Raw genomic sequence first — 13586 nt, 5'->3', positions numbered from 1 at the left:
AAACCCAGCCCAGGCCAGAAACTGCAAAAAAAAAAAGGGAAAGAAATCAATCACGTTTGTATATACAGTTAACAGAGAACATAATGGTAGGAGAAAATTCTATTTTTAATAGCCAAAAAGAAGATTAAATCCTTAGAAATCAATTTAACAAATGTGTAAAACTTCCATGAAGACGATTTTAAAACATTCCTGAGGGTGGCACCTGTAGGGCGCCAGCCCCATATGCTGGAAATGGCGGGTTCAAACTCGACCCCGGCCAAAGAAAACGCTCCTGAAAGACTTAGAAGAAAACTTGAACAAATTAAAAAATACTCTGTTCTTGGATAGAAAGACTAAACGTTATAATGATGTCAGTTCTTCCAAAATTAATTTATAAATTCAGTGTAATCCCAATAAAAATACCAAAAGTCATGTTATTTTGTAGAGTTAGATAAGTTGATAGGAGCATTTGTATAAAAAACGCACGCAAGAATAGCTTGGAAAACCCAGGGGGGAGAAAATTGTGAGGCGAGTAGTAATTTTATCAGATACTAAAATATTCTACAAAGTCTTTTTGTACTGGCTCATGAATAAATAAACTAGTGGAGTAGACTAGAAAGTCCAGAGTCAGAGAAATATGGAAATGTAGTATGACACTATGCACAAAAATAAACTCCTAATAGATTAAGGATCAGAATACAGACCAAAAAAAAACATAAACTGTGGTGTTGTGTAAATCTAGAGGAAATAAAAAGATTGATAAAATTGCCTACATAAACATGAAAATGTTTACATAACAAAAACTATCATAAACAAAGTCAAAAGACAGCTGCCAACCTTGGAGAAAATGTTTGTCACACCTACTGCTATACTAGAAAAACCATTTTTTCCTCTTTGGGACAAAAATATGTAGAATAAAACCAGTCCTAAAACATAAATTAGTAAAAAACTATACAAACTGTGCGGCACCTGTGGCTCGCAGGAGTGGGGTGCCGGCCCCATGTGCCGGAGGTGGTGGGTTCAAACCCAGCCCCAGCCAAAAACTGCAAAAAAAAAAAAAAAACTATACAAACTTGAAAATTAGTAATGTAAAAAAATGTGAAAAGTTGAAAGATAGTTCATAAGGGTAAAGTGTTTTTCTTGCCAGGCTTAAGTGTAATTTAAAGGTAAACATAAGTAGAAAAACAAAATCTATTGACTTCTATTCATTTAATCCATGTTTTTAGGATTAAATTGTCAATTATAGTTATAAGAACATTAACAAGTAAATTTTCATGAATCAACTCCAGGATTGTGCCCAGGAGGACCACCTGTCATAGAACACATATGCTACAGCATGGCAGTGTGGGTTTCCTGTGCACCATGCTGCTCCCAAGGTCAAGAAACGTGTGAGTTACATGTTTCACAAGGTCCCAGGTTCAAAGTAGCATGAGTTAATAAGCACAACTCACACATCATTTAATGTATTAATATATATACCACAGAGGGCCAATGCCCCTAATATACAGGGTGGCCATAAAGTTCGTGTACAATTTAAAATAGACAAGTGGCCGTAAAGTTTGTGTTTAATTTAGAAGCACATGAACTTTATAGCCACCCCATATAAGTTGAGTAACAATGATCAAAAACCCAATGGGAAAAAGATGCAATTCACACACAAAAAATGAAAATGACTTACAAACATGAAAAAATGCTCAAGCATGCTTATAATTAGAGAAGTTAAACCTACACTGAAGTATGTTTTCTTGCATCTCAGACTGGGACAGATTTAAAAAACTTTTTAAAAAGGTGTAAAGTTTTTACAGCTTTTTACTTTTTACTTTCTTGGGAAAGTATCACAAGAATGGAGAAGCAAGAATCCAGTGTACTCAATTCTAATATGAAGCCAGTAAATAATCTAATACATACCCTCATAAGAGAAAAACTCAAATCAATTCAAGGTGGGGTGCAGGGGAATGATGAAGCCAGGAGAAGGAAGGAGGGAGGAGGAGGAGGAGGGGAGGGTCATACCTCTTAGAGGCGGGACATAATTATATGAGGGACTTTACCTAACAAGTGCAATCAGTGTAACCTAGTTCTTTGTACCCTCAATGAATCCTGAACAATAATAAATAAATAAATGAAGCTGTGGGCTCTGCGCCTGTAGCTCAGTGGCTAGGGTGCCAGCTACGTACACCAGAGCTGGTGGGTTCGAATCCAGCCTGGGCCCGCCAAACAACAATGACAACTACAACCAAAAATATAATGGGCATTGTGGTGGGCACCTGTAGTCCCAGCTACTTCAGAGGCTGAGGCAAGAGAATTGCTTAAGCCCAAGAGTTTGAGGTTGCTGTGAGGCCATGGCACTCTACCTAGGGTGACAGCTTGAGACTCTTGTCTCAAAAAATAAAATAAAATAAAATAAAGCTGTGGGAAACAGGCCTTTTTCCTCATTCCTGATGGGGATGCAAATTGGTATAGCTTTTCTCTGGGGCAAGTTAGGTAGTACCTAACACAATTACATATACAGAGGATGCCAAAAAAAGTATACATGTTTTAAGTAAGGAAAAAACTGTATTTAAATTGTAATACTCGTCTCAGTGCTTGTAACAGAGTGGTTATGGTGCCAGCCATGTACACCCAGGCTGGCGGGTTCGAACCTGGCCTGGGCCAGCTAAACAAGGACAACTGCAACAGAAAAATGGCCAGGCATTGTGGCAGGTGCCTGTAGTCCCAGCTACTTGGGAGGCTGAGGGAAGAGAATAGCTAAGCCCAAGTTTGAGGTTGCTGTGAGCTGTGATGGTATGGCACTCTACTGAGGGCGACAAAGTGAGACTCTTGTCTCAAAAAAAAAAATGAGGGTGGTGCCTGTAGCTCAGTGAGTAGGGCGCTGGCCCCATATACCGAGGGTGGCGGGTTCAAGCCCAGCCCCGACTGAACTGCAACTAAAAAATAGCTGGGTGTTGTGGTAGGCGCCTGTAGTCCCAGCTGCTCTGGAGGCTGAGGCAAGAGAATTGCGGAAGCCCAAGAGCTGGAGGTTGCTGTGAGTCCTGTGACATCATGGCACTCTACCGAGGGCGGTAAAGTGAGACTCTGTCTCTACAAAAAAAAAAAAAAAAAAATGAAAATAAAAATAAATAGATGAATGAGTAGGCTCGGTGCCTATAGCTCAGCAGCTAGGGCACCAGCCACATACACTGGAGCTGGCAGGTTTGAACCAGCCTGGGCCTGCCAGACAACAATAACTACAACCAAAAAATAGCCCGTTATCGTGGCGGGCACCTGTAGTCCAAGCTACTTGGGAGCCTGAAGCAAGAGAATTGCTTAAGCCCAAGAGTTTGAGGTTGCTGTGAGCTGTGATGCTATAGCACTCTACAGAGAGTGACATAGACTGTCCAAAAAATAAATAAATAAATTGTAATACTCGATATATAACAATAGCAAAAGATGGATACAAGTCATGTTTGAGCACCTCTTCAGTCGCATGTGACTGAAGTATTACAATTTTTTTTTTTTTGAGACAGAGTCTCACTTTGTTGCCCTCAGTAGAGTACTGTGGTGTCATAGCTCACAGCAACCTCAAACTCTTGGGCTCAAGTGATCCTTTTGCCTCAGCCTCCCTAAAATTTGGGACTACAGGTGCCCACCACAATGCCTGGCAATTTTTTTGGAGATGGGGGTCTTGCTCTTGCTCAGGCTGGTCTATAACTCCTGAGTTCAAGTCACACCCACCTTGGCTTCCCAGAGTTTTGGGATTCCAGGCGTGAGCCTCTGCACCTGGAGAGTATTACAATCTTAATAGTTTTTTCCTTTCTTAAAATATATATACATTGTTTTGGCACCCTTTGTATATGCACTTGTTTTTTTGAGCCAGCAATTCAACTCCTAGTAATCTATACCCTAGATGTACCTTCAACAATCTGAGAACACCTCAGTGCATAGTTATGCATCGTAGCATTGTTTGTAATTGTAAAGTATTGAAGTAGCTTAAATATGTATACGTAGGAAGGTATGCTATGAGTAATGGATACACATAGTGGAGCATTTTGCAGCTGTAGTAAAGGATAAGAATGAATGAATGCAGAATGATGTCTGGTGCATATTGCTACATGAAGAAAGCGAAGTCCCAAAGCATTTGCTACCCTTTATGTGAGAAAAGCTGTGCCAGGTGTAATTTATTGTTTGTTACCTGCAAAGTTACCTTTTTTGCCTGCTCTTTAAAAATGAATATGACCGTTTAAATATTTTTCCTTTGCCAAATGGCATACTGTTAAAATTTGTCAGAAAAGGGCCATGGAGAAGCCTTTCAGGAAAAGGAGGAAAGTATTTTGCCCTCCTGAATTGAAGTGCAGTCTCAGTGGGAGCCTGTGGTGTACGCAGGCTTCCCTAGCATCCTGCTCCTGCAGTGTACTCTGTCCAAAGTACCCAGCAGCCTTCCCTGGCACCACCCTATTTCCCTTCAGTCCTCATCCTTGAGGGTGGATTTCTACCAAGTTCCACTGATGGCAGCACCATAGCAACAACTTCTCTGCTATTCAGTGAGTCTTAGCTATGCCCTCTCCAACAAGTCTTGGGATTTCCATCTAGGGAGGAGAAAATGATTCCTTTGGGCACCCTTTCTTACCCCAAGAGGTAGGGTTATCCTTAAATCTACTATTCCTACAAACTTTAGAGTTTCCTTTACCTCTTGTTACTCCAATCTTGAATAAGTCTTTAAGCTTCTTTGTTTAATTTGCTGTTTGGGTTTTTTCCTCCTAATTGAACTATAGATACTGGTTGCCTGCAGGGGTTGGTGATAAAGGGATGAGAAGAAGGGAGGGAACAGGAACAGGCTAGTAGAGACAAGAGAGAGAGTGACTTCTGACTGACTCTTAGCACCATAGTGATGTTTCACATATTCACATCCCCCAAGGTAGTCAATTAAAACCATCCAGGGTGCAGGTGGGAGGAATCTGAAATAGCATACAGAAACTAACCAGTGATCCTAATTGTATTACAAATGAATGATACAATAACACTGAAGAGGGTGGGGAAGAAAGAGCTAACTATGCCTGTATAAAAGCATTTTTTTTTTATTTTTATAGAATGGTTTATGAATTTGTCATCCTTGCTCAGAGAGTATGCCCTCTCTTCCCTATATTGTTCCTTTTTATTTTTTTAAGTATATGTGTTGTCAGAGTGAGCATTAATGGCATATCTTGATGTAATATGTAAGGCTGAAGACAAAAATAACTGTTTCTAAGTCAGTGTTTCTCATGGGGGTATAGTTTAGTAATTCTTTAACTCATTTCTATATTTACTAGAATGGAACGTCCAAGTTAATAGCTTGCCGCTAGTGACACCTGGGTTTCTCACTTTGGAGAAGGAAGTTGTAAACGAGGAAAGGTGAAAGGCTAAAGTGAATCAGAAGTATCAGTATGAACACATGATTTTAAACATGTAACAGAAAAATGCAGAAGTACAGCTATGGACAGGTTGGTATAAATGTGTTTCCTGCCTAATTCGGCTAAGAGACCTAGAAGCAGTGACAATGACAATGAGAACACCTGGTACTCATATACAGTTTCTTTTTTTTTTTGGCCGGGGCTAGGTTTGAACCCGCCACCTTCGGCATATGGGACCGGTGCTCTACCCCTTTGAGCCACAGGCACCGCCCTCATATACAGTTTCTAAACACCTCTCTCCAGTGAAGGATCTAGTGCTCCTACAAGTAGCTGATCCCAGGATGGGGACAAGAAAAATATGGATGAGCCTTGAGCATCTTGTAGTATCAGAAAGTAAGGACATGTTAAAATAATAATAATAAAGGGCTTGTTGAAAGAATGGGAACCAACCTGAAGGAATTCCTAATGACGAAAGCTAGAACAATTTGAGTAAAAAAATGATCAAATAAATAAACAAATGAGAAGAAAGAGACAGGTCTTCCTTATTATAGAATTCCAGTGAACAAATATAGAAGGGAAAGGAATCACCATTAGCCATAAACCATGTTTACCATAGTAATAAATGTTATAGATAGAATGTGCTGATGAATGCTAAAATTCCTGGGTGAAGTTTGAGGAGAAACAAGATTTGCATAGTCTCAAAATACCACCCCCTAAAATAATCGAGTTCATAGTAAAGAAAGTATCTTTCTAATGGTGGGATCTGACAGACAGGAACTTAACCAAGGTAAACATGACCAGTAATATGACACATTAACATCATGACTTTTTTGGTTTGATATACTCAGAAGGACATCAGGCTTATGGTATTCTTGCCAAAAAATGCTAAGTTTATTCCAATCATTAGGAAATAGCAACCAAACCCAAATTAAAGGACATTCTGTAAATTGATTAGTGATCTTTGAACATGTCAAGATCATGAAAAACAAGGAGAAAATGAGGGACCATAAAAGACTTGAGGGGACAGAGGAAATACAACTGATGTCATGTGGAATCCTGAGTAGGACTCTGGAACAGAAAAAAGGCATTAAATTAAAAATTGTGTGAAATTTGAAAAGGGTCTTTAGCTAATAATACTGTGTAAGTGGTAATTTACTGGGTTTTTTTTTTGTAATTTCAGTTAATGTGAGGGTTTACAATATTTGCGTCTGTTAGGTAGAGTCCCTCTTGTAGTTGTGTCCTGCACCTAAAAGGTGTGCCAATACCGTTACATTGTGTCCATTAAGTGGGAGCACACCAATCCCCTCTTCTCTCATCTCCCCAACTTGAATTGAATTGAATTGTTCTGCTATATGGGCATGTATTAGATCATCTACTGGCTTCATGTTAATATTGAGTACTTGGATACTTGCTTTTCCATTCTTGTGATACTTTACTAAGAAGAATGTGTTTCACCTTCATCTAACCTAATACAAAAGATGTAAAGTCTAAATTTTTTATGGCTGCATAGTATTCCGTGGTATACATATACCACAGTTTGTTAATCCATTCCTGGTTTGATGGGCATTTGGATTGTTTCCACATCTTGGCAATTGTAAATTGATCTGCGGTAAACAATCTAGTGCAAATGTCCTTACGATAAAATGATTTTTCTTCTTGGTAAATGCCTAGTATTGGGATTGTGGGATCAAATGGGAGGTCTAATTTGATTTCTTTGAGGAGTCTCCATACTTTTTTCCAAAGAGGCTGTATTAGTTCACAGTCCCACCAACAGTGTAAAAGTGTTCACCTCTCTCTACGTCTGTGCTAGTATCTGCAACTTTGGGACTTTGTGATGTGGGCTGTTCTTCCTGGGGTTAGGTGATATCTCAGGGTGGTTTTGAGTTGCATTTCTTTGATTATCAGGGATGATGAGCATTTTTTCATGTTTGTTAGCCATTCATCTGTCTTCCTCGGGGAATGTTCTGTTTATGTCTCTTGCCTAGTGATAGATGGGATTCTTTGCTCTTTTTTTTTTTTTTTATGAGACAGAGTCTCATTTTGTCACCCTTGGTAGAGTGCCATGGCATCACAGCTCAGAGACGAGGCCAGCCTCAAACTCTTGGGCTCGATAAATCCTCTTGCCTAAGCTTCCCAAGTAGCTGGGACTATAGGCACTCGCATAACACCTGGCTATTTTTAGAGACAGAGTCTTGCTCTTGCCTTTGGTCAAGCTGGTCTTTTAACTCCTAAGCTCAGGCAATCCACCTCCCTCAGCTTTCCAGTGTGCTAGAATTATAGTCTTGAGTCACTATACCTGGTCGTGTTTGCTCTTTTTTTTGTTGATTAATTTGAGTTCTCTGTGGATTCTAGTTATCAACCCTTTATCAGATTTATAACATGCAAATATCTTTTCCTTTTCTGAAGTTTGTCTATTTGCTTAATTTCCTGTCCTTGATAATTTTTCTATGATCACATGAGGCATTTAGGAGAAGGTGAATAAGAGATATGAGGGAAGTCTTTGTACTATTTTTGCTATTTTAAGTCTAAAATTAGTTCAAAATGAAATGTTTTTGATGCAAATCAAAAACACTTTGAGGCTTGGTGTCTGTGGCTCAAGTGGTTAAGGCGCCAGCCACATACACCTGAGCTAGTGGGTTCAAATCCAGCCCGGGCCCACCAAACAACAATGATGGCTACAACCAAAAAATAGCCGGGCGTTGTGGCGGGTGCCTGTAGTCCCAGCTACTTGGGAGGTGGAGGCAGGAGAATCGCTTGAGCCCAAGAGTTGGAGGTTTCTGTGAGCTGTGATGCCACGGCACTCTACTCAGGGCAACAGTTTGAGGCTCTGTCTCAAAAAAACCCACTTTGAGATGTCTAACTTCAGTAAGAGTGGCTCACCTAACAAAATCCCAAAACTACAGATGTTGGCGTGGATGTGGAGAAAAGGGAACAATTCTGCATTGCTGGTGGGAGTGCAAGCTAATACGTCCCTTTTGGAAAGAAGTATGGAGAATATTCAGGAATCTAAAAGTAGACCTGCCGTTTGATCCTGCAATTCCTCTACTAGGTGTATATCCAAAAGACCAAAAAATCACTTTATAACAAAGATATTTGCACTAGATTGTTCACTGCAGCTCAGTTCATAATAGCCAAGTTGTGGGTCAGTGCCCATCAACCCATGAATGGATTAATAAATTGTGGTATATGTATACCATGCTATATTATGCAGCCTTAAAAAAGATGGAGACTTTACCTCTTTTATGTTTACATGGATGGAGCTGGAACATATCCTACTTAGTAAAGTATCTCAAGAATGGAAGAAATAATATCCAGTGTACTCGGTACTATTATGAAACCAATTTACAATCACTCACACTTTCACATGAAGAATAGATCACAACCATGGCCCAAGATGAAGGAGGGAGGAGGGGGGATAGGAAGAGAGGGGGGAGATCAGATCAAGGGAGGGTGAATGGTGGGATCACACCCATGGTGCATATTGCAAGGGTACATGTCGAATCTATTAAGTATAGAGTATAAATGTCTTAACACAATAATTATGAGATGAAGCATATATTAACCAGAGTGATGTAAGTGTTCCTAATTCTGTATGAAATCAGCACATTGTACCCCATAAATGCATTAATGTATACATGATCTATGTGTTTATGATTTAATAAAAAATAAAAATGAGATCAAAAGAAAAAATATTTTTGAAGCTGCAGTAAAGAATGTTGAACTTTGATTTTTGTTATATTTATAACAGGGTTAGAAAGAAATTCTTAGAACACCGGGAAGAAACCATTACAATTGATCGTGTCTGCAGACAAGAAACATTTGCTTATGAGATGGTGAGATTCTCATCTTTTTCACCATTTTCTCATGAAATAGTAAACTGTCACTGGCTGAGTATTTGGCTAACAAACTGTATGGTAGTTTTATATTGGATATGCTTACTTGGAAACGAGAGAAACTCCGCTGGGACTGGGAACTAGTGAGAGAAAAAGGACTCACAGAACTCAAGTGACTGCATATTTAACTCTTTCAGATCTCTGCCTTTATTTTTGCTCTTTGTTTGGTCCTGCTCTCAGTACGAGGCTAAATTTATAGCTTATCATTACCCTGTTACTGGTCTGTTCTCCTGATTTTGGTTTACCCACATGCTTAATCCTAATCCTTTATCTCTTGTGTAAAACCCAAAGAAAAATTTAAGATGATGGATATTGAGGAATTACAAGCTAGTAGACACAGGTTCAGAGACTACTATGTGCCAGTTACTGTACTGGACACTTAATAATGCATAATGGTACATAATATCTATCATCTCTCTCAACTGATTTTATTTTTATTGTGGTAAAATTTACATAACAGAAAATACATTGTAACTTTTTTTTTGAGACAGTCTCCCTATGTTGCTCTCCGGAGAGTGCTATGGTATCACAGCTCACAACAACCTCAAACTCTTGAGCTTAAGCGATTCTCATGCCTCAGCCTCCCAAGTAGCTGGGGGACTACGGGCGCCCGCCACAGTGCCTGGCTATTTTTTTGTTGTAGTTGTGATTGTTGTTTGGCAGGCCCGGACTGGGTTCGAACCTACAAACCCTGGTTGAGCTACAGGCACTGAGCCCATTTTAACTATTTTTAAGTGTTTAATTAAGCAGCACTAAGTATAGTCACAATGATACGTAATTATCACCACTATTCCAGAACTTTTTAATCTTCCCAAACAGATACTCTACCCATTAAGCAGTAATTCACCAGTATGTCCTCCTGCAGTCTCTGGTAACCCCTATTCTACTTTTTGTCTCTGAATTTACCCATTCTAGATACCTTATGTAAGTGGAATCATATAGTTTTGGCCTTTTGTGTATGGCTTATTTTACTTAGCATAATGTTTTAAAAGTTCATCCATGTTATAGCATTAGAACTTCATTCCTTTTTTGTGGCTCAAGAGTAGTCTGTTGAATGGATATACCACATTTTGTTTATCCATTCACCTGTTGATGGACATTTGGGTAATTCCCACCTTTCAGCTATTGTGAATAGTATTGCTATTAAAATTGGTGTGCAAGTATCTGTTTGAATCTTTGTTTTCAGTTATTTTTGGTATAAATCTAGGAGTGGAACGGCTGGGTCATATGGTTAATTCCATGTTTAAAATTTTGAAGACCTCCAGACTGTGTTCCTTTAGCAGCTATACCATTTTCCATTCCACTCAGCAAGGCGTGCAGTTCTAATTTCTGCATATCCCTGTCAACACTTACTTTGTTTTATTTATTTATTTTTGGCCATCCTAGTGGGTGTGGAGTGGTATCTCATTGCAGCTTTGATTTGAATTTCCCTAATAACTGATCATGTGAACATCTTTTCATTTGATTTTTGATCATTTGTATATTTTCTTTGAAAAAGGTGTGCTTAAGTTTTTTGCCCATTTTTAAATTGGGTTGTTTGTCTCATTGTAAGAGTTCTTTGTATATTCTGGATACTGGACCCTTACCATATGTATAGTTTGAAAAGATTTTCTCCCTTTCTAATGGATTGTCTTTTGATTTCATTGATAATGTCTTTTGTGTACAAAAGTTTTAAAATTTAATGAAATTCAGTTTATCTGTTTATTCTTTTGCCATTTGTGTTTTGGTGTCATACTTAAGAAAATGCAAAATATATTGACTATTTTCCCCTATGCTTTCTTCTAAGAGTTTTATAGCTTGTAAGTTTAGGTCTTTGACACATTGTGAGTTAATTTTTATATATGAGGTAATGGTTTGACTTAAGTCTTTTGCATATAGATACCCATTTTTTGCAGATGATCTTTTCCTATTGAATAGTGTTAGCATTTTCATCCAAAGTCATTAACCATTTATGTTTCACTGGTCTATACTACTGATGTATCACTATCAGTATTATCTTAGAACGCCACTGTTTTGATTACTATGGCTTCGTAGTTACTTTTAATAAAATTAGGAAATGTGAGTCTTCCAACTTTTTTCTTCTTTTTCAAGATTATTTGGGCTGTCAAACTTCCATATGAATACATTTTAGGGTAGGTTTTTCTATTTCTGGAAAAAAATGGCATTGGTATTTTGATAGAAATTACACTGAATCTGTAGATTACTTTGGGGAGTATTGACAGATCTTAACAATATTAAGTCTTCTAATTCATGAACAAAAGATGTCTTCCCATTTATTTAGGTCTTTAATTTTTTTCAGCAGTAATTTCTCCCTCCCTCCCTCCAGGGCAGTTGTTATGTTTTTATTTCTTTAAATATTTATTCATTTTTGTGGGGGGAACAAGAGCCTTACTCAGTTGCCCTGGGTAGAGTGCCCTAGCATCATCATCATAGCTCACAGTAACCTCAAACTTCTGGGCTTAAACGATCCTCTACCCTCAGCCTCCCGAGTAGCTGGAACTACAAGCTGCAGCCACAAATCTTGGTTAGTTTTTCTATTTTTAGTAGAGATGGAGTCTTGCTTTCTGTAGGCTGGTCTTGAACTTCTGAGCTCAGGTGATTCCCCTGTCCTTGGCCTCCTACAGTGCTAGGATTACAAGTGTGAGCCATTGTGCCTGATGATGTTTTATTTTTTTTTTTAATTTTAGAGACAAGGTCTTGCTATGTTGCCTTGGCTGGTCTTGAACCCTTTTTTTGTTTTGTTTTGTTTGAGACAGTATCATTATGTCGCCCTCAGTAGAGTGCCATATAGTCACAGCTCAAAGCAACCTCAAATTCCTGGACTTAAGCAATTCTCTTGCCTTAGCCTCCCAAGTAGCTGGGACTATAGGCACTCGGCACAATGCCTGGCTAGTTTTTTGTTGCAGTTGTCATTGTTTAGCTGGTCTGGGCCCAGTTCAAACCCAGCAGCCTGGGTGTATGTGGCCGTACCCACTGAGTTCTGGGCGCCACCCAGGTCTTGGACTCTTGAGCTCAAGTAATACTCCTTTCTTAGCCTCCTCAGTAGCTGCAACCAGAGGCATTTACCACTGTGCTTGGCTTGTTTTGTAGTTTTTAAGTGTACAGCCGTTTACCACGTTGGTTAAGTTTCTCTCTAAGTATTTTATTGTTTTTGTTGCTATTGTAAATGGAATTGTTTTCTTAATTTTTCAGAATGTTCGTTGCTAGTGTATAGAAATACAATCGATTTTTGTGTGTTTGTTTTGTATTTGCACCTTTGCTCGATTTGTTTATTAGTTCTGGCTTGTGTGTGTGGGTTTAGATCCTTGAGGATTTTGTACATATAAGAACATGTCATCAAAGGTAGCTTAATTTCTTTCTTTCCCTTTGGGTTGCCCTTCCTTCTTTTCCTCTTTCCCTTTTTTTCCTTTCTTCCTTCTTCCCTCCTTCCCTCTTTCCTGTTCCATCCTTCCTTTCCTCTCTGTCTAGAACTTCCAGTACTATGTTGTATAATAGTGGCAAAAGTATACATCCTTATCTCGTTGCTGATATTAGTGGAAAAGTTTTCAGTCTTTCCTCATTGAGAATGATCTCAGCTGTGGGTTTTTCATATGTGGCCTTTATCATCTTGAGGAATTTCCCTTCTGTTCCTAGTTTATTTAGTATTTTTATCACAAAATGGTGTTAGATTTTGTCAGAAGCTTTTCCGCATCGAGATGTGATCTTTTTTTACCATCATTCTATTAGTGTAGTGTATTGCATGCATTGATTGATTTGCTGTTTTTTTTTTTTTGTTGTTGTTGTTTTAAGAGAGAGTATCTTGGGCGGCGCCTGTGGCTCAGTGAGTAGGGCACCGGCCCCATATACTGAAGGTGGCAGGTTCAAACCGGGTCTGGCCAAACTGCAACAAAAAAATAGCTGGGCGTTGTGGTGGGCATCTGTGGTTTCAGCTACTCGGGAGGCTGAGGCAAGAGAATTGCCTAAATCCAAGAGCTGGAGGTTGTTGTGAGCTGTGATGCCATGACACTCTACCGAGGGCGACAAAGTGAGACTCTGTCTGGACAAAAAAAAAAAAAAAAGAGAGAGAGAGAAAGAGAATCTTGTTCTGTTGTCCAGGCTAGAGTACAGTGGCATGATCATAGTTCATTGCGACCTTGAATTTTTGGGCTCAAGTGATCCTCTTGCCTCTACCTCCTGAGTGCCTGAGTCACTGGGACCACAGGAGCATGCCATCATGTATGGCTAATTTTGTTTTATTGTTTGTCTTTAGAGACAGGGTCTTGCTATGTTGTGCAGGCTGGTCTCAGACTCCTGGCCTCAAATGATCCTCCTGCTTTGGCCTTCCAGAGTGTTGGAATTACAGACCCAAGCC

At 39.2% G+C, this 13586-nt stretch overlaps 1 protein-coding gene across 6 annotated transcripts in view; it reads left to right on the top strand.

Annotated features, from left to right (window-relative positions):
• SNAPC3 (small nuclear RNA activating complex polypeptide 3) overlaps positions 1–13586 on the top strand; it is a 65223-nt gene that overhangs the window by 15873 nt on the left and 35764 nt on the right. For all 6 annotated transcript variants that reach the window (XR_008376173.1, XR_008376174.1, XR_008376176.1 and 3 more), the window contains one exon: positions 9091–9175. Coding sequence is in view for 1 of the 6 variants with exons in the window: in XM_053572143.1 (XP_053428118.1) it covers positions 9091–9175 (85 nt within the window). In the remaining 5 variants the exon portion in view is untranslated. The remainder of the gene's footprint in view (positions 1–9090; positions 9176–13586) is intronic.

This window comes from Nycticebus coucang, chromosome 2 (assembly GCF_027406575.1).
Source record: "Nycticebus coucang isolate mNycCou1 chromosome 2, mNycCou1.pri, whole genome shotgun sequence".
Classification (NCBI taxonomy): domain Eukaryota; kingdom Metazoa; phylum Chordata; class Mammalia; order Primates; family Lorisidae; genus Nycticebus; species Nycticebus coucang.
The sequence above is the reverse complement of the archived record's forward strand: the minus strand, read 5'-3'. Positions and strand labels throughout refer to the sequence as shown.